At 38.7% G+C, this 24,119-nt stretch overlaps 5 protein-coding genes across 9 annotated transcripts; 3 read left to right on the top strand and 2 right to left on the bottom strand.

Annotated features, from left to right (window-relative positions):
• Positions 1-10: 10 nt before the first annotated feature.
• On the bottom strand, positions 11-3,783 carry LOC117619510 (dihydrofolate synthetase). The gene is made up of 10 exons (XM_034349484.1): positions 3,402-3,783; positions 2,989-3,086; positions 2,729-2,879; positions 2,396-2,458; positions 2,138-2,299; positions 1,624-1,815; positions 1,376-1,475; positions 1,041-1,172; positions 723-854; positions 11-592 (listed from the first exon to the last, which is right to left on the bottom strand). Exons 1-10 carry the CDS (start codon positions 3,750-3,752, stop codon positions 237-239), a joined length of 1,737 nt encoding a protein of 578 aa, XP_034205375.1. The 5' UTR covers positions 3,753-3,783; the 3' UTR covers positions 11-236.
• Positions 3,784-3,921: 138 nt separating this feature from the next.
• Positions 3,922-7,091, top strand: LOC117620182. Its single transcript, XM_034350318.1, has 4 exons — positions 3,922-4,034; positions 4,309-5,118; positions 5,520-6,534; positions 6,720-7,091. Exons 2-4 carry the CDS (start codon positions 4,392-4,394, stop codon positions 6,907-6,909), a joined length of 1,932 nt encoding a protein of 643 aa, XP_034206209.1. The 5' UTR covers positions 3,922-4,034; positions 4,309-4,391; the 3' UTR covers positions 6,910-7,091.
• Positions 7,092-9,434: 2,343 nt separating this feature from the next.
• On the bottom strand, positions 9,435-13,838 carry LOC117618666 (mitochondrial carrier protein MTM1). 3 transcript variants are annotated; one of them, XM_034348338.1, is made up of 11 exons: positions 13,553-13,838; positions 13,133-13,418; positions 12,714-12,803; positions 11,928-12,056; positions 11,602-11,661; positions 11,338-11,508; positions 11,036-11,135; positions 10,614-10,705; positions 10,358-10,507; positions 10,039-10,097; positions 9,435-9,953 (listed from the first exon to the last, which is right to left on the bottom strand). In XM_034348338.1, exons 2-11 carry the CDS (start codon positions 13,391-13,393, stop codon positions 9,821-9,823), a joined length of 1,245 nt encoding a protein of 414 aa, XP_034204229.1. In that variant the 5' UTR covers positions 13,394-13,418; positions 13,553-13,838; the 3' UTR covers positions 9,435-9,820. The 3 variants fall into 3 exon arrangements, with proteins under 3 accessions (XP_034204229.1, XP_034204228.1, XP_034204230.1); XM_034348337.1 differs by having other exon boundaries at positions 13,133-13,433; positions 13,553-13,837; XM_034348339.1 differs by lacking the exons at positions 13,133-13,418; positions 13,553-13,838 and having other exon boundaries at positions 11,928-12,097; positions 12,714-12,723.
• Positions 13,839-15,228: 1,390 nt separating this feature from the next.
• On the top strand, positions 15,229-17,263 carry LOC117618454 (inorganic phosphate transporter 1-11-like). Its single transcript, XM_034348019.1, has 2 exons — positions 15,229-16,129; positions 16,581-17,263. Exons 1-2 carry the CDS (start codon positions 15,232-15,234, stop codon positions 17,261-17,263), a joined length of 1,581 nt encoding a protein of 526 aa, XP_034203910.1. The 5' UTR covers positions 15,229-15,231.
• Positions 17,264-18,290: 1,027 nt separating this feature from the next.
• On the top strand, positions 18,291-20,396 carry LOC117620203 (plastid division protein PDV1). Of its 3 annotated transcripts, XM_034350342.1 has the most exons (3): positions 18,291-18,678; positions 19,434-19,481; positions 19,576-20,396. In XM_034350342.1, the coding sequence occupies exons 1-3, from the start codon at positions 18,364-18,366 to the stop codon at positions 20,074-20,076; spliced, it is 864 nt and encodes a 287-aa protein (XP_034206233.1). In that variant the 5' UTR covers positions 18,291-18,363; the 3' UTR covers positions 20,077-20,396. The 3 variants fall into 3 exon arrangements, with proteins under 3 accessions (XP_034206233.1, XP_034206235.1, XP_034206234.1); XM_034350344.1 differs by lacking the exon at positions 19,434-19,481 and having other exon boundaries at positions 18,292-18,678; positions 19,585-20,396; XM_034350343.1 differs by lacking the exon at positions 19,434-19,481 and having other exon boundaries at positions 18,293-18,678.
• Positions 20,397-24,119: the final 3,723 nt, after the last annotated feature.

Below are 24,119 nucleotides of genomic sequence, written 5' to 3'. Positions count from 1 at the left end.
TAGGGCCCAAAAAAGAAATTAAAAACCTTTGCATTGGCCCAAAAGAAATTGGCATCTCCGTCAGCTACACACGCAGAGAGTCACACAGATAAACACCCTGCAAGGTATTGACATCGTAACATCTGGTGTGCTCCTACTACTCAATTACATAACTCAAATTCTACTGTACAAGTTGATAATACAAAAAGTTGACAAGGAATGAATGGATTCTAAAGAAAGAAAAGAAGACAAAAAATTTAACCATGGTGATGGAGGGTAGCTAACACCAATGAAACTATATGTAAGGAACCAGTAATTACAACAATTCCTAAACGATCCCCAGCTCTTCCTCTGAGAATCTGATTTGCTGTATTCAGGGAAGCCTGAAATGAAGCCTCTGCGGCCAATATGGGTTTATTTCCCAACTTGCTTAAGCAAATTAACTGATCCACAGACAAATCTTGATGCTCTGACATTTTGTCGTGGAGAACATCTATTCCCAGTTCCTTGGAAGCTTGGATCCAGCAATTCCTTAACAATGAGGCTGCAGTTGTCCGAGATTTTGACCCAGCAATGCTAGCTTCCGTCAAAACGACACCATCGACATGCCCACCTGAAAAGAAGTGATCAAAGTCTCTGTCATGAAGGTACATGTTGTCATCTTTCTGACTCCCCAGCATTGAACATTACAACCAGGAAGTACTGAAAATATAATAATCATAACAATTGAGTACTGGCTTTACCTGAAAGGCACTCTCTTGCAAAACCAAGATGATCTTTGTCGCTAGCCATTGCAACCACAAGAGTCAATCCTGCCTCTGGAAATGTCATCTTTATAGTCTTCATCAATGCTCTAGCAGATTCTTTGGTGTGGGCTGAAAAACAGTCTTGGAAAGTATTAGCACTGTAGTTCTACATTGGTGATAATAAATACGACATCCGAAAACGGAACTGTAAACATTCTAAGCAATAATTTGTATATTCCAAGTCATCGGGGCAAATGATAGCCTCATCTAAATCTATTCAGTGTGGAGGGAAACCAAGAATAAAGAAAAACATACCTCCATCAACCAATATTGTTGCGCCAGATAGTCCTTTTGCCTGAGCTTCTTTTGACGTTAGAAATTGACTTCTTCCAAGCAAGTGTGTCTGCTGTAAACCAGTTCTAATGCATTCATCTGAAATTCTCCATCCTGAAGTATCCATTGAAGCATTAGAGGGAAGATTTAAAGAACACGGCAACCAGTTATGTACAATAATTGAGAAATGACTCTGAACTTAAATAACATAAACAAGGTAGAGCCAGCTGTATAAGATAATGAAAAAACTATTGGTTTCTAATATATCTACAACATTACAGCCCAGCAGAAGATAACTAAAAAATTAACCATCTCACCTAGGTTGCGGAGACATAGTGCTGCACATGTAGCAGTTACTGCATTCTGAAGTTGGTGAGTTCCAAGCATGTATAGTTTGACATCCCATAACTCAATGAACTGCAAGGAATAACACAATTACAAGTTTGTTACAACATTTCAAAAAAAAATGAAAAATAACAATATTGCATGGTAACCAATAAAACAGTTCTATGAATATGAAAATAAACAACCCAATAGATCCTAAAATCATCCCTCAAATGCGTACCAGCTTTAAGTCCCTTTCAAGTTGTATCACTATATCACAAGATTGGAAAGGTCTACCATTGAGCATGCTAACGCCATTTATCTTACTTCTATTTCCAGCATCTGAAGCTAATACTACAGGGGAGCTCATCAAGAATGCTTTATCACGAAGAATGTGCTCAATATGTGGAAGGAAGGGACCACCCAGAACCACCTGAAAATTTATACCACTCAGTAGAGTAAAAATGAAGCATATATCCTGCAGTCAGCAACAGCAATTCTGATGACTGGTAAACAGAGATTGGAACATGAGAATGAAGACAGAAGAGAAAACAGGCAGCATATAACTACTATGATTCTGAAAAATCTACCAAAGGAATCCCTATGGCGGACCAGTGAATAACCTAACTGAAAACTTTCACGTTCATAACATGTGTAGAAGGAAATAGGAGAAAGAGTAGTTAAAATGGTAGACAATACAGGAAAACTTTTAGCTTATTTGTGCAAAAGAAATCTCTAAGGCAGAACCACCTAACTGGGCGACCGTGTTTAATGATTCCGGACTTCGCAGTTGCAATGCTTTCCAAAGAACCTCCAAGTGCAGCCAAATGTTCCTCACCTATTGTAGTTATGACCGATGTGGCAAGTCCAGAGCTGCAAATGACATTAGTTGCATCACGTGCACCGCCTAACCCAGCCTGTTCATTTGCATGAAATAAAAACAAAATATTTGAAGGGGCATAAACAAAGGGGCAATTATCTGCAAAAAGATATCAAAAGGAAAAGTGAATAACCTCAATAACTGCAATGCCAACATTCTCTTGAGCAAATAGTGTGAATGCCATAGCAGTGAGAACCTAACAAATTCCAATCCGTCACCACATAATACAAGATGCCGAAATCCGACAATGGAAAAATGTTGAAAGGAAAAAGAAATCATTTTGTGAATTCAAATACACTCTCCAACCCAATATTTCAAAACACAAATTCTCACTGATAACACAAGAAAATGATAATTTGTTGAAAGGGATGAAGCTTCTCAACCATATTGAAATATTTTTCTGTAATTATTATGTGATGATTATCTAATTAAAAAGCAACCAACAATGACATATATAAGTTGATACCTCAAAATGACTCATACGCCCATTTTCAACTTCCATTGCACGATCAAGAATCGTTTTAATCCTATGGAAAAGAGAACGCAATGCCTTTGCTGACACTGGTTCGCCAAACCTTCCCATTGATATACGTTCCCTGATAGTTTGAATATGCGGGCTGCATAGACATAAATGAAGCCTCTTCTCAACAAATGGATACTTCAAATCAGAGGAAGTTGAAAACATAATCGAAAACGTAGATATTGCAATAAACCAATGAGCCACACCTAGTATAACAACCAACAGAATGCCCTTCTGCCCTCAAAATGCTGGAGAGAAATGCAGCGGTTGATCCTTTCCCCTTGGTCCCGGCAATGTGAACGGCCTATAATTGCTGTCATGCTAGTTAATTTTACTTTTTCTCAAACTTGGCAAAATAAAGAGAAGAAAAGTTCATATAAAAAAATTAAAGAGAAGAAAAAGTAACCACATCAAAAACAGCGAAAACGAAAACAAAAACAAAAATAGGAGTTTAGTTTAATAAAATACCATGAACCCAAGTGAACCCAGAGTCAAGCTAGACACTTTCAACAAATAAACTACAAAAGCCTTTTACTTTCAGTGTTATTGTTCGCAATTTTCTCACTAAACAAACAGAGCACAATCATTAAAAGAGAGTTACACCAATGATATTTCGAACCTTGAACTTAGAGTGAGGATTACCCAGTAGCTCCAACAACCGTCTCATCCGACCCAGATCAAACCCGTCTTCGGAATCTGTACCCGCATCTTTGGGAACGCCCGATTTCTCGTAGTTCTTCAGAGAATTCATGTATTCCATCAAGTCCTTAAGCTCCGAGTCATCCGAGCTTGCGCAAAAGCCTCTTCTGGACCCTACATTTCTCAGGAGCCCAACGCCAATTGAAGAAGTTGGCCTTTTCCTGTGAGTAAGGATGGATTGTCTGAGATGTTGGAAAAGTTTCATTCTTTCTTGTTCTCCGTTTGTTTCTCGGGAAAAAGTGATGGAAACTGAGTCAGTGAGACTAGTCATCGGCGCCTAGCACCGGAGAAAATTTCCCAAAAGTGCGGCGTTTCGCTTTTCTCTCTCCACTAAAACGCATCGTTTCACTAATTCGACACGTGGCGTGCAGTTCGCGCCTCCACCTCACAGTGTTACAGTTATATCTCGGTCCCCTGACGTTGATGGTATTGTGTGGTGTGTTTGAAACACTTCCGCTCTCACAGACTCTGTCTCAGAATCAGTAAACCCTAAAAGATTCTCTGCTCCAATCGCGAGATTTCGACGCTGCAGTTGAAATTTCTGCTGTAACTTGTAAGTTTACATTTTATTGTTTGTTACAGTGGTCTATGCATTTTCGGTTGCTTCTCTGTTTGGTTCCCCGGAAAAAGAAATGAAACAAAAACACAGTTTTTGTTTTTGTTTTTGTTTTTTAATTAAAGAAAAAAGTTCTGAATTGTGTTTCTTAAAAGTGCAGAGGTAATAATTCTTTCTGGAAAGAATGGAGCTTTTGTTTTATTTTTGCCTCTATTCTTGAATCTCTGAATGGTATAAGTTTTGATGATTTTTTATTTATTTTTAAATTCAGGTATTTGTAAGCGGGAACTGGTGAGATTATTTGGTGAAATGCTTGATTTTGAAAGTAGAATTGTTCTAGTAGATTAGAGAAATATGGAGGTCGTGGAATGTAAAGATACGCACGAGGTTGTTTGCGAAAATGAGTTGGAAGGTTGTGGGACTAGTGAATTTGACAACAGGAGTAAGGGCGCTGAAGAGAGGTGTGTGGAGTTAGAATCGGAGATTGTAAAGAGGAAGAGTGAGTATGAAGCTCTTGAGGCCAAGTTTAGGGCATTGGAAGTCGAAAAGCTTGCTATGGAAGAAGTGATTAAGGCTTTGAATAGAGAGAGTGATGGAATTAAGGAGCAGGATAATAGTGGCGGAGATGAAAAGAATAAATATTTTGGAGGAGAAAAGGGGACGGAGCGAATTGTCGATCTGACAGAGGATAAGTGGGAGGAAGATAAGGTCTTTCAGCTTATGATTGAGAACAAAGTATTGGAGTGTGAGAAGAAAAAGGCTGAGAATGAGGTTGAGGCTTGGAAGGAAAAATTCGGAGAATTGGAATTGGGGATCTTAAAGTTGGACAATAATTTAGTCTTGAAAGGTGGGAAAGTTCCCTTGGCTGAAAGGATTAGACTTGAGGATGGATCACCAAATGTGAATTCTCCTGAAGATAGCCGGACTACACAACCGAATAAAAGGATTAAACTTGAGGATGGATTGCATGTTGAAAGAGACTTGGAATGTTCGAGAGACAAAGATATAGTTGTGGATTTGGTGGATGTTGGCTCTACATGTCACTCCCTTGGTAAAGGGATCTGCGATCTGCAGTCAGCAGGTATGAAATATGCTCAAATTTGTAATTACTCAATTTTTTGTGCAAAGTCCTAATTGGATATGGGCATTAGCTGTGGAGAAGTGCCCATATTGTTAGGATTGACTCATATAACTGCTATGTTCTTAAGTGGTTGACCCTTAGCATCTCTCCTCTATGAGAAACTTTTCTGATTTGTGTTCAAATGATTCTTAGTAAATGGAACGCAATGTTTACATGTGTGTTTATGTTTGATTTTCAAATGTAATTTTGAGTCCAGTATTCATGAAGGGAGAATGTGTCTTTTTGTTTCAAATAACTTTGAGGCCAGTATATATATACGTTTTCACATTGCCTAACGAATGCAGTTATGCTCCTATAAAGTTGTTTCTTTGGTACATAACAATTTGTTTTAAGTAATGCAGGCTCTCCTCCCGATGGCACACTATGTAAGCATCGTGATGGTATTAAGGAAGAGAAGAAAGGTGTCTGTGTGGAATATACTAACAGTAGACAAGCTAGGAAGCAGCTAAAATTTGAGGAAGATGGGAGTCCTTGCAAGAAGATGGCTCCATCTACGCCTGGTGGTGGTGTACCTTCTTCTCTCAGTGTCATTAATATTAGTGACAGTGATGATGAACTTAATATTACTCATTGCCATACACTTTTGCCTACTGATGATAAGGGAACCAAAGGGGTTTGCATTTCATTGCGTTCTGTATTAGGAGAAACTGTGGGTTGTGAAAAAGATATGACTATCAAAAACTGTATAAAGCAGACAGATACTGACCGTAATGTTGAGGAAGATACTGATGATAGCAATGAGGCCTTTCTGCTTGCCTCAACACCCAAAAGAAAGCGTGCTTCTAATATTGTTACTAGTGACTCGGAAAGTAGTGATGATAATATTCCGATCAGAAAACGCAAGAAAATGCATCTTCAGGAAAAAATACATGACCAAGTAGGATCTGCTTCGGTGGTTGACAATGCCACGGGTGCTGCTACCCCTCGAAGGCGGCGTCTCGTTAGGTTGAGAAAATGTGGGGAAGGAGGTGGGGCAGAAAGAAACTATTCGAACAAGGATGTTGAAGATGATGAATTATTGGAAGAGGTTGGGTCGGATAGTGAAGGTGAAAGCTTGGGTGGATTTATTGTGAATAGTTCTGATGATTCTAAAGGTAATGATGCTTCTACCGAGTCGGAAGATTCCTCAGATGATAATGTGAACTTTGATGAGATCCTATCGAAATTTCAGAGGAACAAAAATCATAAATCGAAGTGGGAGTTTGAGGCAGACATGCTTGCTGCATTTGGTAAGGATCCATATCTGTGCATGAAGGCTGTATGTGCTCTTTATAGACAGCAGACATGTGAAGAAAAAATTAGCAAGGGATCATTGTGTAACAATTATCGTGGTTTTAGCAAGTTCGACGCTCTCAGGTGAGAATTTGAACGCATAATATTTGACTTTTCAGATCCTACTTCTTGTCTAACTATTTGTTTAGGTATCATTTGACATATTTCTTATCCATTTTCAAGATGTGATGATATCTGGAATAGATTTTTGCTTTCTGTGTGTTTGTCAACTAAATTGTTGATGAATTTTCTGTTCACCATTTTTATAGGGGCTCTGTGTTGGCCGAGTTTCTCACTGGTGGAGACCCAAATGGAGATGTGAACAAAACAGTGAAGGAGTTGAAGGAGTATGACCCAAGGGGCATCGAACAATGTAGAACATTGGCAAGTCGTTACTCTAAGCAACTGTTCGAGATCTACAATAACAAAGAGGATCCTCTGTTTCTCCCATCATTCTGATGGTCTCTGCGAGAGGGATGACATAAGATGAGATGAAATGAGAGAAGGGTTACCAAATGTTTGTACATATATGACAGTCCTTTTGGTTTTTGATCATGGTTGTGTTGTATATAACAATATAACTAGGAACCTATGAAAAATTGTCCTTTTCATATTTATGCATTGAAGCACATAATTTTCAACTGCTTTGGTGTCCTTAAATCAATGCCAAGAATTGGCAGACAAGCATGCTAGCTCTTCCTTCTTTCCTGTTGTTTCTGTGCAACTACATGCTACCTGCTAATATGGGTTAATTGCCACGTGGCAGACAAGCCGTTGGAAATATGGAAAATGAGATTGTAGTTGGTGACAATCTGCAACTACCCCGAACAACTAAATTATTAGATTTTGGCTTGTCTTTTGAAAAATGAAGATACATGAGCATTGTTGACAAACTTAATTGTAAGAGTTGACGTTTTTGTAATCTTTCAAGAATTGAATCGTTCTAATATGAATTAAAGAATTTTTTACTAGTTTTCACCCTTTGGCTTTCTCTACACTCAACAGTCCAGTTTCTGAGTTTCTCTCATTAATTGGAGCTCCACTTACAAAAAGGCCATCATCCATCAAGTTTGAGAGAGAGAGAGAGAGAGAGAGAGAGAGAGATGGAGTCAGCTACTAGGTTTGAAGTGGGAAGAGGAAGAGACGATGAAGGGAAGCAGCAGCAAGGGGACTTCTTTAAAATGCCATTGCACTACCCAAACTATTCAAAAGCCGACTACGACAGCATGCCTGAATGGAAGCTCGACCGCCTTCTGTCTGAATACGGCCTTCCAGTTGTTGGAAGTGTGGAGCACAAGAAGAAATTTGCCATGGGAGCTTTCCTTTGGCCTCACTAAATAAAATCACTTCTTCTTCTTCTTCTAGCTACCACGGCATTAATAAAATATTTTCTATATCATCTTAGCTAGCTGCCTTCTCCTCTCGTAATGTTTCATATATGTGTGTTTTGCTGATTTCTGTGTTGCCTCTTTCTTGTAATTACTTTGCATTGCTCTGAAAAGAAAGGCTCAGCAGCAAATGAAGAGGTTGTTTTTTATCCAAACAATATTAGAATCATAACAATTCATGCATGCTAATGCTGTCAATATAACTGGCTGGTAAACGTATTATTAGTTTTACAAATCAAACTACATCATCAACACAAAACGCATAATTAACAAACATCTTTTTAAATTTAGGAAATTGATTGAGAAACAGAAAAAGAAAACATATGGGTTGGTGGGTCCCCTAAAGATGCGGGCTGACCCCACAACTTTGCCATGCACATAGATAGATAGATGGCTATAAAAGCCATACGTTTGTTGATCCACAATTCCCCCACCCTTGGGTCTTCCCTTTGAGCCATTTTATTGGTCTCTCTCTGTGTCTCATATTTATTATCATTTTGTTGAGCACTAAGCTTTTCTCCCTCCTCTTTCTCTCTCTCTCTTTCTCTACGTAACGTAACAAAGAGAGGAGGAGGAGGAGGAGGAGGAGGAGGAGGAGGAAGAAAGGGAGAAAAATGGCAGTGATTAATGCATCGTCATTTGGAGTGGTTGCAATTGTCCTTCTCTTTTTCGCTGTCGTTTTGCCCATGGCTCATGCAACCGGGTTGGCTCCGGCTCCAGCTCCAACAAGCGATGGTAAAGCTTCCTCAAAAATAAAAAAAAAGCATTGCTCTCATATATTTCGATTTTAATGTACGGAGAATGAATCGAAATCGGGTGCAAGGGAGGAGACACTCTGCCTTAGCTCACCTAACCAACATTTGCATTTCTTTTTGGTGTTTTAATTTGGAAACGAATGGAAAGGTTATGGGGATTGCTAAATGAATTGTTTATGTGTATTTTTGCAGGCACGGCAATAGACCAAGGGGTAGCATACGTTCTAATGGTGCTGGCATTAGTTCTCACATATCTCATCCACTGAATAATCAATCATCTGAGTTATGAGATGCAAAGAACCAGAAGGTAAAGGAAGCAACCAGCAGCATACATATATACAAACCATTGCCCACGCTAGGTGTTTTAAATTTAGGGTGGGTGTGATGTGGTATGGGGTAAATTTATTAATTTCGTCAGGTTAAATCTTGTTGAATATTCCAAGTATTGGATAAATCTCATTAATTTGGAGGATTCCTTGCTTCTCTTTTCTTGGTTTGATTCTATCAGAAACACTTCTCTAGTTACTATGTACATTAATTTGGATAATTTCTTGCCTTGCCTCCTTCTCAATTTTAATACATAAACTTGAAATTTAAAAATGGAAATGATGAAATTGAGAAACAAAGCATAGACATTACCAGGATTCGGATTGCTCATTTTCTCGACGGGCTGAATGAGTGCCACGAGATTTTTTGGTTTTTTTCTTTTGTCCAAGAAATTCTAGGATTTTACCTTCTTTTTAAATAAATTTTAAAAAAAATAAAAATTGGAGGGTGGGAGGGAGGAGTGTTCAAGAAGCACTGAACGTTTTGGCCAAATCCTGCTGCAATACCAAAAAAATGACAAAAAGAAATACTATTGCTTTATTTGACACCAAAAGAGAACAAGAGGCAGATCAAGCAGATTATTCGACATAATCTACCAACTGAGATGAACTCTCAAAAAAAAAAAAAACAAGGGAACGACCTAAACGTAACAAAATTTCTTCTCAAAACTGAGCGAAAAAAGTGAACCAAAATTGGGTGAAAAGAGGTTCAATCCTGCACTTGCAGGCCAAGAAAAAGATTAAAACATTTGTCATCTGGAAAGCTATTGTATCTACAAAAACTGGTAGCAGATCTTCCATATCAAAATCGTTTTCCTTACCCTATGCCAAGTCACTGGACACTGCATCAAAGGACACCATGGAAGGATCAAAAAAAGGAGAAGACACGGATCCACCTCTGTCATGAAGTTGAATACCGCTGATGAAGAACATACTTAACGACTTCATAGAAGGAAACCACAATCCCAACAGAAGGGCCTGCACGGCCAACACGAGGACCAACTCCCATGAACAGTCCCTTCAGCCCTCCACCCCTGTCCCAAAGCAAATATCAATATAAGTGCATTACTAGGAAAGATCTACATGCCTATCACTGAAATTTATGTATTAGAAGGATACCTCCAAATCTCCATTAGTGTTTGCCTTGTTGTCATTTTCAATGCCCTGACTGGATCGTTCTGATTTTTATTTTCCAAAAGAAAAATGTTCATAAGAACAGAGTACAAATATACAAAGAAGTACAATACCTAAAATACTAAGCGACACTCCATTTCATAAACAAAGTGCAACATGCATGCTAATTCTCCTTTACGTTCATCTAGTCCATTTTCAAAAATAGTTTGGGAAAAGGATCAAACTCTTTCTCTTTACTTTTTTTTTCCTTCTATGGGTTATCAAGAGATCGATTCAGAATGGAATAGAGAGAGAAGAAAAATACCTCTATCTGCCTTCGTGTTTTTGCAACATCCAATGGACACGTGGCTGCAGCAGCAAGGCTTCCTGCAACAAAAGCAGCAGAAAAATTTGCTCCAAGGACACTGACTGCATTGGCTTCATCACCGACTAGACCAAGAAGTTTTCTCCTGAGCTGCTCAGACAGAAAAGGAATTGTTATTGAAATAATTGCTGGAAAAAAATAAATGTGGACAAAACAATGATAAAAGGAATAAGTAATCAGAAGAATGAATCCATACTGGCTCAAGGGTTGACCAACAGATTGCTGAGAAGGGAACATCACGAGCAAGTTGTGCTCCCATACCCGTCCACAGGACACGATAGCCTTGCACTGTTAGAACAGAGAGTATATCAAAATCGTTTACTTCACACAAAATTTAATTCTGGATCCAAAACGCCAAACTGCACTGAAAACCATAATGAGGGGTGCCTCTACTCCTCAAATCTTAATTTGTGTTCATGGAAAAGTAATGAGTGGGTGTCCTGCTAAATATCATATAGCAAACCATCTGATTTCCTAATAACTGCTGGGATGCATTTGCTTATTGTGCCGCACAATTTGACTTCTATTAGAATAATGGGAAAATAACAAGCATCCACCATAAATTTACAGAACTCAAAGAACCAATCCAAGGTCAAACTATCAGAAGAATGTACTTACAATTCTGAACGTTACTAGTGGTCTTGACATGAGACAGGACACCAAATAAAGTCTTCAAAACACCAGGAGGCTTCCTACCATTTTGTATGACTTTGAATGCCTATTAACATTTTTCAAAAACAATTAAATTAAATAAATAAAAATAAGAACCTCCACGCCTCTGCTCTCAGAGCCTGTCAAGTGTGAAACTTGTCAAAATAACATAACCTACCAAACATATCTTACACAACATCTAAAATCAATTTAAACCATCAAAACAGAACAAAATTAACCATAAAATGAATTTTTAACCTCTAAACTACCTGCATGCGAGTTCTAGCAAGTTCAATAGGATAGCAAGTTGCACAAGCTAACGAGCGTGCCAAGGAGCCAGCAACTAGAGGGACATAAGCAGTCGTACTTGGAGCATTATGGGCAGTGAATTCCTCTAACCAGTTGCGAAATATGTCATAGCATGGTAGGTAAATCCCCACCTGATCAACAAAAAGGGGAGACACGTAAATGAAAGAGCAATCACATGCCCCAGCAAAAACCAAACTCAGACCTGAGCAGAATTAGAAGCTTACTGTTGGAACAGCCAAGGCTAATCCTGCATTTGTGCCTCTCCATAGCCTTGAAAATCCTTCCTGTGATATCACACTCCAAAATCAAAATGATAGACAAACACCTATTGCATCGGTAGACAGCATAATGTAGAGGAGCACGTGTTTTCACTGACTAACCATGGCAATGTTATACATAGATAAGCACCATGCATACATTTCATACTTTAAACTAACGAAGCAATATAATCATGAAATAAACGAGTAGTGCGTGCTTGTAACTACAGTTTTCATTTTCATGAAAATTCGGCACAGTATACACTTAAAACGGCAAGACAAAACCGACCAACCTGTCGAATGATTTTGTAGAAGACATCCAATGTGCCTTTGTATTTAAAACAATCAGGAGGACAAATTGATACAGTACCCTGAATTCCAGCATGTGTGCACGATGGTGAACACCTTAGATCTGCAAACAACTGAGCACACATAAAATGAAACAAAATTAATGGCCCAAATACTGGCAGAGATCAACATTAAGCCAAATATCAAAGAGCCAAAACGGTCAGTAAAGAACCTTCCTGATTGTGAAGGGATACATTTATTAAACATATATAGCATATAATTCATTAGCTAGTAACATATGAAGGTACCCAAAAACACAGCCACTTGTCTACACCATAAAGTATTAGTGAAAAAAAGTTGAAACCTACTATGTAGGTAGTTTAGAGGTCTAAATATTTCCCTGAAACCAACAGAAAGAAGAAGAAAAATCCAAGCAGAGACAATGTAACTCCCCATGTCTCAGCCTCTCAGGCAGATAATGCATCCATATAACTCCCCATGCTCCTAATCCCACTCAAAGTTCTAACTGTGAGCTACTTACAGAAACCAACCAATTTTAACGACTCATGTCTAGACATCAATGCAATAATCAACACAACTTATCACGTGACTCGGTAGTATGGTCTATCAACCACCCTAGGCGGTGTATGTATCACACATTCTCATTTTCCGTTTAGAGCAATCCCATGTAGACTTGCATGATATGTAAAAACATAAGCAGCCTCAACAAAGGTTAAAGAATCCAATCCTCTACAACAGAAAAAAAGGACAGAGAAGTATCGCATTCATACCATGCTTGGCCCAAAATATGCCATTCGACTTGTGACATTACTTAGTGGATGCGAGTAAGGAACTCCAGCTGCCTGAGCTTGCAACCTTGTCTGTAATAAGATAAAAATACAAGAACATTTTCTCAGTGCATGCTTCCAATAGGCAGCTTTCATATAAACGTTTGCTAAATACAATAAATGCATCATATTAATAGCAACTAAGAGAGATAAAATGCACACCAAGGAGATCAACCAAGATATTCATCATAAGAGCCCTTCTCAATTTCGGTAGATTCTAAGTCCCATTTGACCGAAATATCTAAACTTCAAACGCTTTCAGTTTTTCCCTAATGTCGGTTTAATTTTACTTTTCCTCTCTCTCTCTCTCTCACACTTCGTCGGAAACCAAACAGAGCACTACTAGAAACAAAAGCACGTACCTTGACGACGTCAAGAGGATTGACGATAATTGCGGATAAAAAAGCGGCACCGGCTGCCGATAAAGCTCGCTCGGCAATGCCCAATTGCCAGTCGGACGTGTTATTGTAGCTTGAACTGGGAGGCTGTGCGGCAGAGAATTCCACCCCATCTCTATCCGTAGTCGTCGATTCCGGACTCGACAAATCTCTACCGTCAATCCCAACTCGCTGGGTTTGCTCCGTGCTCATCCATGGATTTTGGGCTCGCTCCAACTCCACCATCTTATTCGCGCCTCTCTCTCAATCTCTGATCAATTGCAATCTGACAAAATTTAATTTCTTTATCTTTTTTTAAATAAAAAATTGGAAACAAAAGAACATGAAATAAAAAATAATACAAATTTGTTTTCAAAATTGCTTGGAGAAGGAGGAAAGGCTGACCATAAACTAAGGCGGGCTACAGGAGAGGAAAGGGAGAAGAAGCGTATCAGCTTCGTGTCCTTTGTGAGGGCCACGTTTGTCAGCGTTTCTGAAAGCGACTCTTTTTGGTGGTAAACCTACTACTGGTGAAAAAAACTGATTATATACTCACCAAAATTACAACTTAAAAAAATTAAAATAAAAATAAAAGCTCATGAAACTTCGGGAAAGGAAGGAGTGTAATATTTTTATTATTATATTTCTTTACACTGGTGAGTTTGAAATTTTAACTTAGCCTGATTTGATTTTGGTGGAAACAAACAGGGCCCTATTTCTTGTTTGGGAGCCGTTGTTCAACTTCTTCTAGGGCTTTCTATTGTGAGTGCGACGTGGCGCGACTCACGGCGTGGAATAACACCAAGCAAGCAAAGTTACATTTTAATTTCCAAATTATTAGAATTTTGGTTTTCTTTTATTTGGACCATAGGTCAATCTTTCCATTTTATTATTTTTCATCCAATAGATAGATTTTGATTACCTGGAAACTAAAAAAGTTGAACATATAAATCAAATTTAAAAATATTTCATTAATAAATTGTTATTGACACCCCCAAAATAATAATATTGAACTCCTTATTCTTTTGTTTTTTCATTAAGAATGAGTGTAGAATAACTTTTTTAAGTGATAATAAAATCTCATAATATAAATAGTCAAAATTATCCCAAATTAATCTAATTTACAGAAAAGGGAGACTTGACATTAGGTATAAGACGGCAAACTCACTGTTATGGCCAACTGGTCTAACCCACATCTGCAAAATTCATAATATATCCATAAACAAATACGAAAACCAAATATCAGATTTTCCTTTTTAAACCCATCAAGTCATATTGATTATGACCCTTTCTTCCTTTAGGATTATGACCACGTTTTTTTTTTTTTTTGGACGAAAGGATTATGACCTTGTTTTTTAACGAAAGATGCACAGCATATTTCTTCGACCAAATTAACCAACGACAATGTGCATACAATACAAAACTGTCAACCCACATAATTTTCAAGAATGCCAATTTCTCGGACAGAGACAAGCAAACACCTAGCTAGCTAGTGTAATTTCAAGACCATGCCAAATTGCCAATGCAGAATTCCAATGTTAAATACTAATTAATGAAAGCATATTGACAAGCCACTAACATAATTCACAGCTAGCCTACATACCAACAACAAACCCCAAACATTGATGGGTTTGTCTACGTTGTTGAAGATAAATTTCATCTCCTTGGATGCCATGCCACAACCAGCCAATAACTTCCATCTCCCAAATAATATGTTACCATTAATTGTAAAAGAAAATATAAAGAAATATATTAATCCATTGCATTTGAGCTTACAACATCGCGATTAATTTATTAAAATTAAACCATAATCTTAATTAGAATAAACCCTTAATTATTAATTACAATAATGTAAGCATAAAAGCATATGTGTAGAATATCCTTGATACGTACCCTTTGTGATTTCTTGTAGTTCTCTCACAGCCTAGGTCTAAACGTCCGTCATTGTAATCCTTAGCCATCCCATAACAATCATTAATAATTCCTACTAATTATATTTCCCTATAAAATCATGATGATCATCTAGTCCTACACCAGCAGCAACCACAACCATCTAAGGCAGCAGCAGCAACTTAATTACGAAAATGGCCCTAGCCGTGCTGAATGCACTGGACTCAGCTCGGACGCAATGGTACCACGTAACCGCCATTGTCATCGCCGGCATGGGCTTCTTCACCGACGCCTACGACCTCTTCTGCATCTCCACTGTCTCTAAGCTTCTCGGTCGTCTTTACTACTTCAACCCTGACTCAAAAGTGCCCGGAAAGCTCCCTCCGCATGTCAACAACATCGTGATCGGCGTGGCCCTAGTCGGCACCCTATCTGGCCAACTCGTGTTCGGGTGGCTCGGTGACAAGCTAGGCCGCAAGAAGGTTTACGGGGTCACCCTCATCATGATGGTCATTTGCGCCATTTGCTCAGGCCTGTCGTTTGGCTCCTCAGCACCCGCTGTGATGACCACCTTGTGTTTCTTCAGGTTTTGGCTAGGGTTTGGGATAGGGGGAGACTATCCCCTTTCCGCCACGATTATGTCTGAATACGCCAACAAAATGACACGTGGCGCGTTCATAGCGGCGGTGTTCGCAATGCAAGGTGTGGGGATCATTTTTGCAGGGCTGGTTTCGATGGTCTTGTCGAGAATCTTTCTGAGCTTTTACCCGGCACCGGCGTTCCAGGACAGCCCTACGGATTATGCGCACGTCTTGTCAACGCAGCCGCAGGCAGACTATCTGTGGCGGATTGTGCTCATGATTGGGGCGTTGCCGGCAATCGTGACTTACTACTGGCGGATGAAAATGCCCGAAACAGGTCGATACACTGCCTTGATTGAAGGAAACGCCAAGCAAGCAGCCGCGGACATGGGCAAGGTTTTGGATATCGAAATCCAAGCTGAACAAGAAAAGTTGGCACAATTCAAGGCTGCCAATGAGTACCCATTATTATCCATGGAGTTCTATAGGCGCCACGGACGTCACCTAATAGGTATATTTTCGAATTGATATGTTTTTAAATTTTCATAGAATCGATAATTTACTTTAAAATTAATCTAATATACGGGGAGAGAAATTCAAACTTTAATGCAAAGGGACAAGAAATTATAGAATACTACAATAATATGGTCATGTGATACATTTTGTAGATATATTATAATATATGGGACTACATGGTTTATTTTACCTCATTTTAAGAATTAGTATTAATAAATATTCACTTATATTATAACATGTGTATAAGATTTACTACGTGACTGTAATACTATAATATTCTATAATCACTACTACGTGACTGTAATACTATAATATTATATAATCACTCCAAAGGGACTGATCGCCTGACCTAAACTGATATATTATATATAACATATTTTCAATATTTTTTTGGTACTTTGGATATTTTCCTATTATTTATGTATTAATTCTCAAACCCTCATCAGGTACAATGACCACTTGGTTCTTGTTGGATATCGCCTTTTACAGCCAAAACCTAACGCAAAAGGACATTTTCCCGGTAATGGGTTTGACACATAAGGATGTTGAGGTTAACGCTCTGCAAGAAATGTTCGAGACCTCACGAGCCATGTTTGTGATTGCGTTCTTCGGCACTTTCCCTGGTTACTGGTTCACCGTCTTCTTCATCGAGAAACTCGGGAGGTTCAAGATCCAACTTGTAGGGTTCTTCATGATGTCTTTCTTCATGTTGATCATAGGCATCAAATATGACTATCTCACAACCAACAAGTACATGTTTGCAACCTTGTATGGTCTCACCTTTTTCTTCGCCAACTTCGGCCCAAACAGCACCACTTTTGTTCTTCCAGCTGAGTTGTTCCCTACCAGGGTCAGATCCACGTGTCACGCGTTGAGTGCGGCGGCTGGAAAGGCCGGTGCCATGGTGGGTGCGTTTGGGGTGCAGAACTATACTTTGGGTAAAGGAACGAAAGATATCCAGAAGGCTATGTTCTTCTTAGCTTTTACGAACATGCTAGGGTTTTGTTTCACGTTCTTGGTCACTGAGACTAAAGGCAGGTCGTTGGAGGAGATCTCCGGTGAGGATGGCGGTGGAGAAACAGCTGGAACACAGATGACTGGTACCAACTCATCATCAGTGACTAGGTAGTTAATTAACAAGGTTTAATTATAGCAAAGCCGATCAATTAAATAAGTATTTACTATTTGGTTATGATATATATATATCAATAAATGAGCTCGATGGAGCAAATTTAGGGTCATTTGCTCTGAAGCATGCCCTATAGGCACAAATAAGAGCTGCTAATTAAGTGCTGTGAAATTCCAAGTGAAAGAAAGTTTGAGTGGGGGTGAGTTTTTTATATTGTTTATTTTCCTTCTTTCATGTATTTCTGAATGTAACATAGAGTGAAGTGAAAATTAAAATGTTCTTATATATATGTTTGTTTGCTACACCTACACAGTCATTATTAAAGAATCGATCTTATTTTAGGCCGCCACTATTCTTTAGTTACAAAAACATATGTTATTATATATACCTAATGTAAAGATCCGTTGTGTGATCGCAATACACAAACTCCTCACTACATCCCTCAAATGATTTATTGGTTATGCAAATGATTGATTAATTAATATTCGAAAACTTACAATTCTAATAACTTAACAGAAACTATCTTGTTTATAAATATCACAATCCACTTTTCTATTGAATTTAAATTAAACGGCCCGTGCAAAGCACCCACTAGTGTAGTGGTTTTGAGCAATTGCTTCTTTATGAAAAGTAATGGGTTTGAGTCCTAATATCATTGTAGTATGTGTGAATTTAGTGTATTACAGCCCCTCTAAATAAGAAATGAAATGAGAAAAAACTCACACACTCCCACACTAGTATTGTGGGGGTTTGAACCACTAGAGAACAATAGAGTACCAAATAAATCGGCCATTCCAACTAACACCCTATTATTATCAAACAACCCCGAAGGAAACATATGCTAGAAGTGTGACATAAAACACGAAAAATAGCTATAAAATGGACGGCTTAGTTTGTCCGTTGATGTACGCATCTCATTTGAATAAAAGAGTGGTGTGTGTACTGTATCAGCGCACTTTATTTGTTGCTGGCGCTACATCAACTCCCACGTGTCGCACTTTACCCGTGACACCTAAGAAACCCGAACCGTCTCAGCTGGACCACACTCTCCGAAAATTGAAGCCCTAGAAATTAGTCTCTTCTCCCCCAAATTTCCCTCCATGAAATGGGACATGGAAATCGAAGATATTGAGGCGGTGCTCGAGAAGATTTGGGACCTGCACGATAAGATCAGCGACGCCATCCACTCAATTTCGAGAGCTCACTTCCTCAGCTCTGTCAATGCCCTGAGAAGTTCCGACAAGAAGAAGCCGCACGCCAACGACGTCGCTGTTGATGAGAACCGAACCGGCTACGTCTACGTGAAGGACTTCCGACACGACCACGACGATGACTCGGTGATTCGGGAGGCCAAGAGCCTCAATGCGATTCGGACCGCGCTCGAGAACCTGGAGGACCAGCTCGAGTTTTTCCATGTAAGTTCATGGCTTTCTAGGGCTTGTCTTGTTAATTTCCGTTTGCTTACTTGAAAACCGTAGGAAAATAGAAGAATAAGCGACGAAATGTTTGATTGCGTCTAGTCGTTTGAGCTGTATTAATTAATTATAGAAATTAGACAAGTGGATATATAAATGCTTACATAAAATACTGGCTCATTCTGATTTCAGTATTTTAAGATATTTGTTAGCTTTTTTGGTGGTGGTGCGTGTAATTTGGTTAGTTTCTGTTTGGTTGCCGGGAAAATGAAAGAGATGAAAAATTAGGAAGCAAAAGTAATGTGTAATATATGGTTTATGCAGTTGCAGTATTTGAAATTCTGTACTAATTAGCTAAGTGCTTATGTAGTATGAAAACCGTTCAGCTTGGGTTCCTTCTTTCTATAGAATATAGATTTGTGCATAGAGCAATAAAAAGCAGAACACTAGTGCAGAGGCAAATGTAATTCCAAATATGATCGGTGGAGATTAGAGACACGTAGGTTTGTTAATGGTTTCCATAGAGCAAACGAGATTATGATAAGTAAGGGATTAAAAAAAATGGTGATGAAGATTGCTGACCATTACGTGGCTTCTCTGTTACATTGTACATGAGTAGGAAGTTTTCATGGGACAAACCTGTTGCATTACCTAAAGAGTGCTTAAGGTCAAGTGGTTGGGGATTAGTCCTTAACTTCAATTTTGAAAACCATGATTTGAAGTTATATTGTGACTTTGTTGCGTATTGCTGACAGTTGCATCGCTCAAAGGACGAAATACTCTGTTTCTGCAACTGCTGCGTGGTTTTGCTTGTGAAACTCTCTGTTTGGATTGCACTTTGATATTCCGCATGTTACCAGCTCAGGTATGCTTATGTCAATTTGTTTTCTTTTTTAGACTGTGCAGGTGCAGCAGCGGGCTGAGAGAGATGCTGCAATTGCACGGTTAGAGCAAAGCCGTATTGTTTTAGCAATGAGATTGTCTGAACACCATGGTAAGAAATACCAAGTTATTGAAGAAGCTCTTGCCTTTGTGGGAGATGTCTGTGATGCAAGTCGCTTCGTTTCACCTGAAAATCTTTATGGTCCTCCAATCAGTCCTGCTGAGAAATTGGAAGTCTGTGAAGGGAAGAGGTCAAATATTATAATCAAAGTTCTCATTTCAAGTATCAATTTTGCGAAGAAATCCCTTAAATTGGATAATATGGGTGGAATACTTGGCAACGCGGGTTTGGTGGCAGTTAGCATGATTGCATTGGTGCATCTGAATCAAGTAGCTATGAGGGAGCATCCACAGAAGCTGGAAGACAACAGAAATGCTAGAAAAACTTCCCGGGTAGAGGGTACTTCGTCGGCCAGTCGTTTCAGCAACTTGGATGTGCTATTGGCTAGGGGTTAGCTCAGAAGTCTTAAATTTCTGTAGCACAGAATTAAATGGTAGGTAACCAAACTGTTGGTATAGTTGTATTTCATCCCACGGAAAGTTTGCAGAATTTGGCAAAGAGGTTTGGTAATGAGTAATCCCTTAGGTTGTTCTTTTTCAAACTGCAGTAGAGGCATAAAGCTTCCTCTTCTCCTTTAGGCTATGGGCGAAGGTTTGGTAAACATATACCCGTAAATGTTTTTTTTAACAGGTTGTTCGGTTTCCTTCCTGTTGTCATTTGAAATTCTTTTGTGTATATTAAGCACTCTGATATCTACAGATTGTTGATATACCAACTTAGGCTCGTCTCTGATTGTGTAGGCAATGGGCCTACATATATGAGGTTGGCCCAATTTGTAGAACCCGCTAAAGACTGCCAGCCTTGCTCCCAAAACTAATAATGCGAGCTCCAACTCTTAGCAGTCTACGAGGCGAGAAGCCATTTTTCAAGTTAAAGAGCAAACTAGTTAGGGATTGAAACCAGGAGGTAACCAATTACGTCATTAATTTCTAGAAAACCAGGAGGTAAAACTCAACAATCCAATTTCTAGAAAACCCACTTGCATTGCAATTTGCATGCATCATAACCGGAGAAACTCTGATAACTGAGGATCCGTTTACACGGGGCCAGCCCTCAAGACTTTGGACGCCTAAAAGGCTGTCTGATTTGCAGGAGCCAGCCCCTGTGAGACTTTGGAGGAGCGTCATAGTCACTTTAAAGGCAACAATAAAGCCCTTAAATCTGATTCCGGTCCACCCAATTTGAACACACATTATTTCTAACGATATCTTTTTCCAAGCCTTGCTGACCATGCCGCAGCAACAGACCACATGCAACTTGCGAGAAACAAGCAAAGCAAACCCATTTGTGTATTTAGAGTTAGACCAACCTTAGTGGATTGGCTGTCAATGTTCAGTGTGACTCATGTTTGATTAGAACCAAATTCAGATTGAATAATATATGATGGGGGGATAATGTCAAATTAACGAAAGGAATAATGTCGGAAAGCAATTTGCTATATTCTTTAGGCTTTTTGGGGTGTTGGTCTTTGCCAAAACCAAAAAAGTTAAAAAGGGTTTGAACACATAATTAGCCTCATAATTTGCAGCTGTGTGTAAACACTTTCTTGGACTTCCTATTGGATGCGTGCGTCACTCAAAAGCTCATGTAATGTAACAAACAGAAACAGAAGCAAAGAAAAACTTCCCCTTTTGAAGAAAAAAAGATGTACATGTCATGTATGATATGAGAAGACAAGGTGAAAACAAACATCCTTCCCAACTTTTCTTCCTCCTTTCGTGATCTCAAATTGACAACAAAGATTTTGTGTCCTCTTCGGTAGAGAATGTCAACCAAACGAGGCACCGGGTCAACACGAAAATACAAAAGGAAATTGCATTTATAAGAATTTTAGTAAAAGTGGAAACATACCTCAATCGAATTTATCTTTAAATGGTTTGATTGAAATGCTAAGTAAACTATCAGAAAAAGATATTCATCTTTTGGGAACCATTCAAACACAATCTACTGGTTATATTTCTCATTATAATAAAGTGAACCAGCTGAGCTGTCGACATTAATAAAGTTGCTGCACTGCACCTAGTGTTATTTTCTGTGTGTTGTTTCTCCCTCTCAAATGCAGAAGTCGTGTCCTTTTTACACAGATACACACGCGAAGGCATGCACTCACACGTTTATTATAAACAATTAACATATCATGCCGGAGCGGGATTTTTACATGTACTCACATCCCGCAACAATACCGCTCCGTGTATCTTTATATGCAGAGACCTCTGGACTGCTAAAATGCACATACAATACAACAAGTGCATGCCAAAATTTTCTTTTCAATTTCTCAAAACCCAATGAACCTTTTGAGAATGAATGATTGGAAGAGTGTCGTGGGAAGGACAATAATATTAGATTGGGAATTTAACAATATTAAAGATATATATATATATATATATATATATATATATATATATATACTCCAACTCATTGTATTATATTACATAAATTACAAGAATAGAATACAGAAAAGACATTGCTTTGATTTCAAGTTTAATGAGTACTATAGAGAGAGACTGTCAAAATCAAATCTTGTCCATATTCAAGAAAATTCTCCTCTATATGCACAGAGAAATGTCACACATTCTCTCCGTCCCATAAGGCCATAACTCGATTCACCATCCCTGTCGGTAGGTGAAATTGAGTAGCGTCTTCCTCTGGTGGGATCCATGAGGTGCTGCCGGTGCCACGTGTCCCATGATAAGCAGTGCTGACTGCTCCTGGAGTTTGCCACGTGTGTATAGAGATGGGAGACAGTTGCAATTTTGGGAGGTTGCAGAGCAGATGCCCCATATATATTTTCACGTGTTACCCACCCCATTTGTCTTCTTGGCCCATGGGCCCTCCTGACCTGTTTAATTTTTTTAAAAATAAGGTAACAATTAAGATTAAAATTTATTTATAAAAAAGGAAAAAGAAAAAAAAGAAGGAAAGTGTTTATAGTGTTAGATAGATTGGACGGTTGCCTTACATGAGAACGTGAGTGATGAGAGGTCGACCATGATTCGTCAACCTTCAACTAAAAAGTCATCATTCTCATTAATTAAGCACGATTTGGTGGAGCCTCTCTTAATCACTTTAGGACTCAACTGTTTCAAGTTTGATGACCCATCAATAAAACTTCAAGTGTGGAGGGGAGGTAATTGCTAGTAATTACTCGAATTACAACTTCTTCGTAAGATATTTAAAACTATTGAATATGAAACTGTAAGATATATTCCAGTCAATGCATGTGGTAGCATTAATGTAGCCCCAAAAAAGAAGAAGAACAAAAAAAAAATCAAAGATTATAGGGTGGGCGAACCATGAGAAGTGGCTGCAGGCAGCTGCTTCTGCTGCTGTTCTGAGGCCAAACTGGTGGGGGGACCAGGCAGGAACGGAAGGAAAGAAAAGCAAATGTAGTCTATATCTATATAGAGAGATACAAATTACAATCGGGCTCAGGTTGTGTGTTGTCGTTGTTCATTAATTTGGTATACATACAAAAATTCAACACTTGAAATTCGAAAACAGACACAGTGAAAGGAGAAAAAAGAAGCCCACTTGGAAATTACAGCAAATCAGAGGGGCTTACCCATTAGTAACCATGCATGCAACTTGCAACTAGTCTCTGACATTAGTTATAAAGCCTGCTCTACTTCTTTTGCTTTCTCTCTCTCTCTCTCTCCTTTGCCTCTACTAATTGCCCCACACCTCCCCCTTCTGGTTAGTTGACAAGTACCCCCAAAAATTAATATTTTCTACTTAGAAGTGATACAAGTTGGTATTTGAATTTAACCAAGTATAATGTAAGAGCTTTGGTACGTATAATAATGGGTGTGGATCGATCCCATTCTAATCAATAAATCAAAATGTCCGTTTATGCGTGCATGAACAACTGTAGCTAACTTATACCTACAATATCTATGCTACTGGAGGGCTTTTAGGTCATGGTGTGCAGATAATAAGGAAGTGTGTGCCCAGCACTCAGCCTCGTCTTGCTATATATATATAAATACTAATGCTTCCACACAGAACAGAACAGTGTATCCAGACTACAACAAACAGCAAATTTAGAATTTTAATAATATATATATATATACTCTTTACTTTTTATATAATGAAAAAAATTACTATGTATACGTGTACGATTTACTGTGGTTATTCCTGCGTGCATGCATTTGCTGTTTTTGAAGATCTTATTCCTATGTGTTATGAAACAATCTCAATCTGTGACAGTTGTCTTCGGAATCAAAGGTTGACTAGTTGACACATTTTACCCCTCACCTCACCCACCATCTTCTTCTTGTTTGGTTTTTCTCCAGAAATGAAATTTCCATAACCTTTCAAATCAAATGTTTTCTTTTTCCTTTTTAATAGTTACAAATACAATCCCTGCCCTTGAATTATTCATGAATGATGAACCCTAAGAAGCAAAATAAATTGGGTTGACTGGTGGTGGTGGTGGTGA

Source organism: Prunus dulcis, chromosome 2 (genome assembly GCF_902201215.1).
Source record: "Prunus dulcis chromosome 2, ALMONDv2, whole genome shotgun sequence".
NCBI lineage: Eukaryota > Viridiplantae > Streptophyta > Magnoliopsida > Rosales > Rosaceae > Prunus > Prunus dulcis.
Note: the sequence above shows the minus strand (reverse complement) of the source record. Positions and strands in the feature narration are given on the sequence as shown.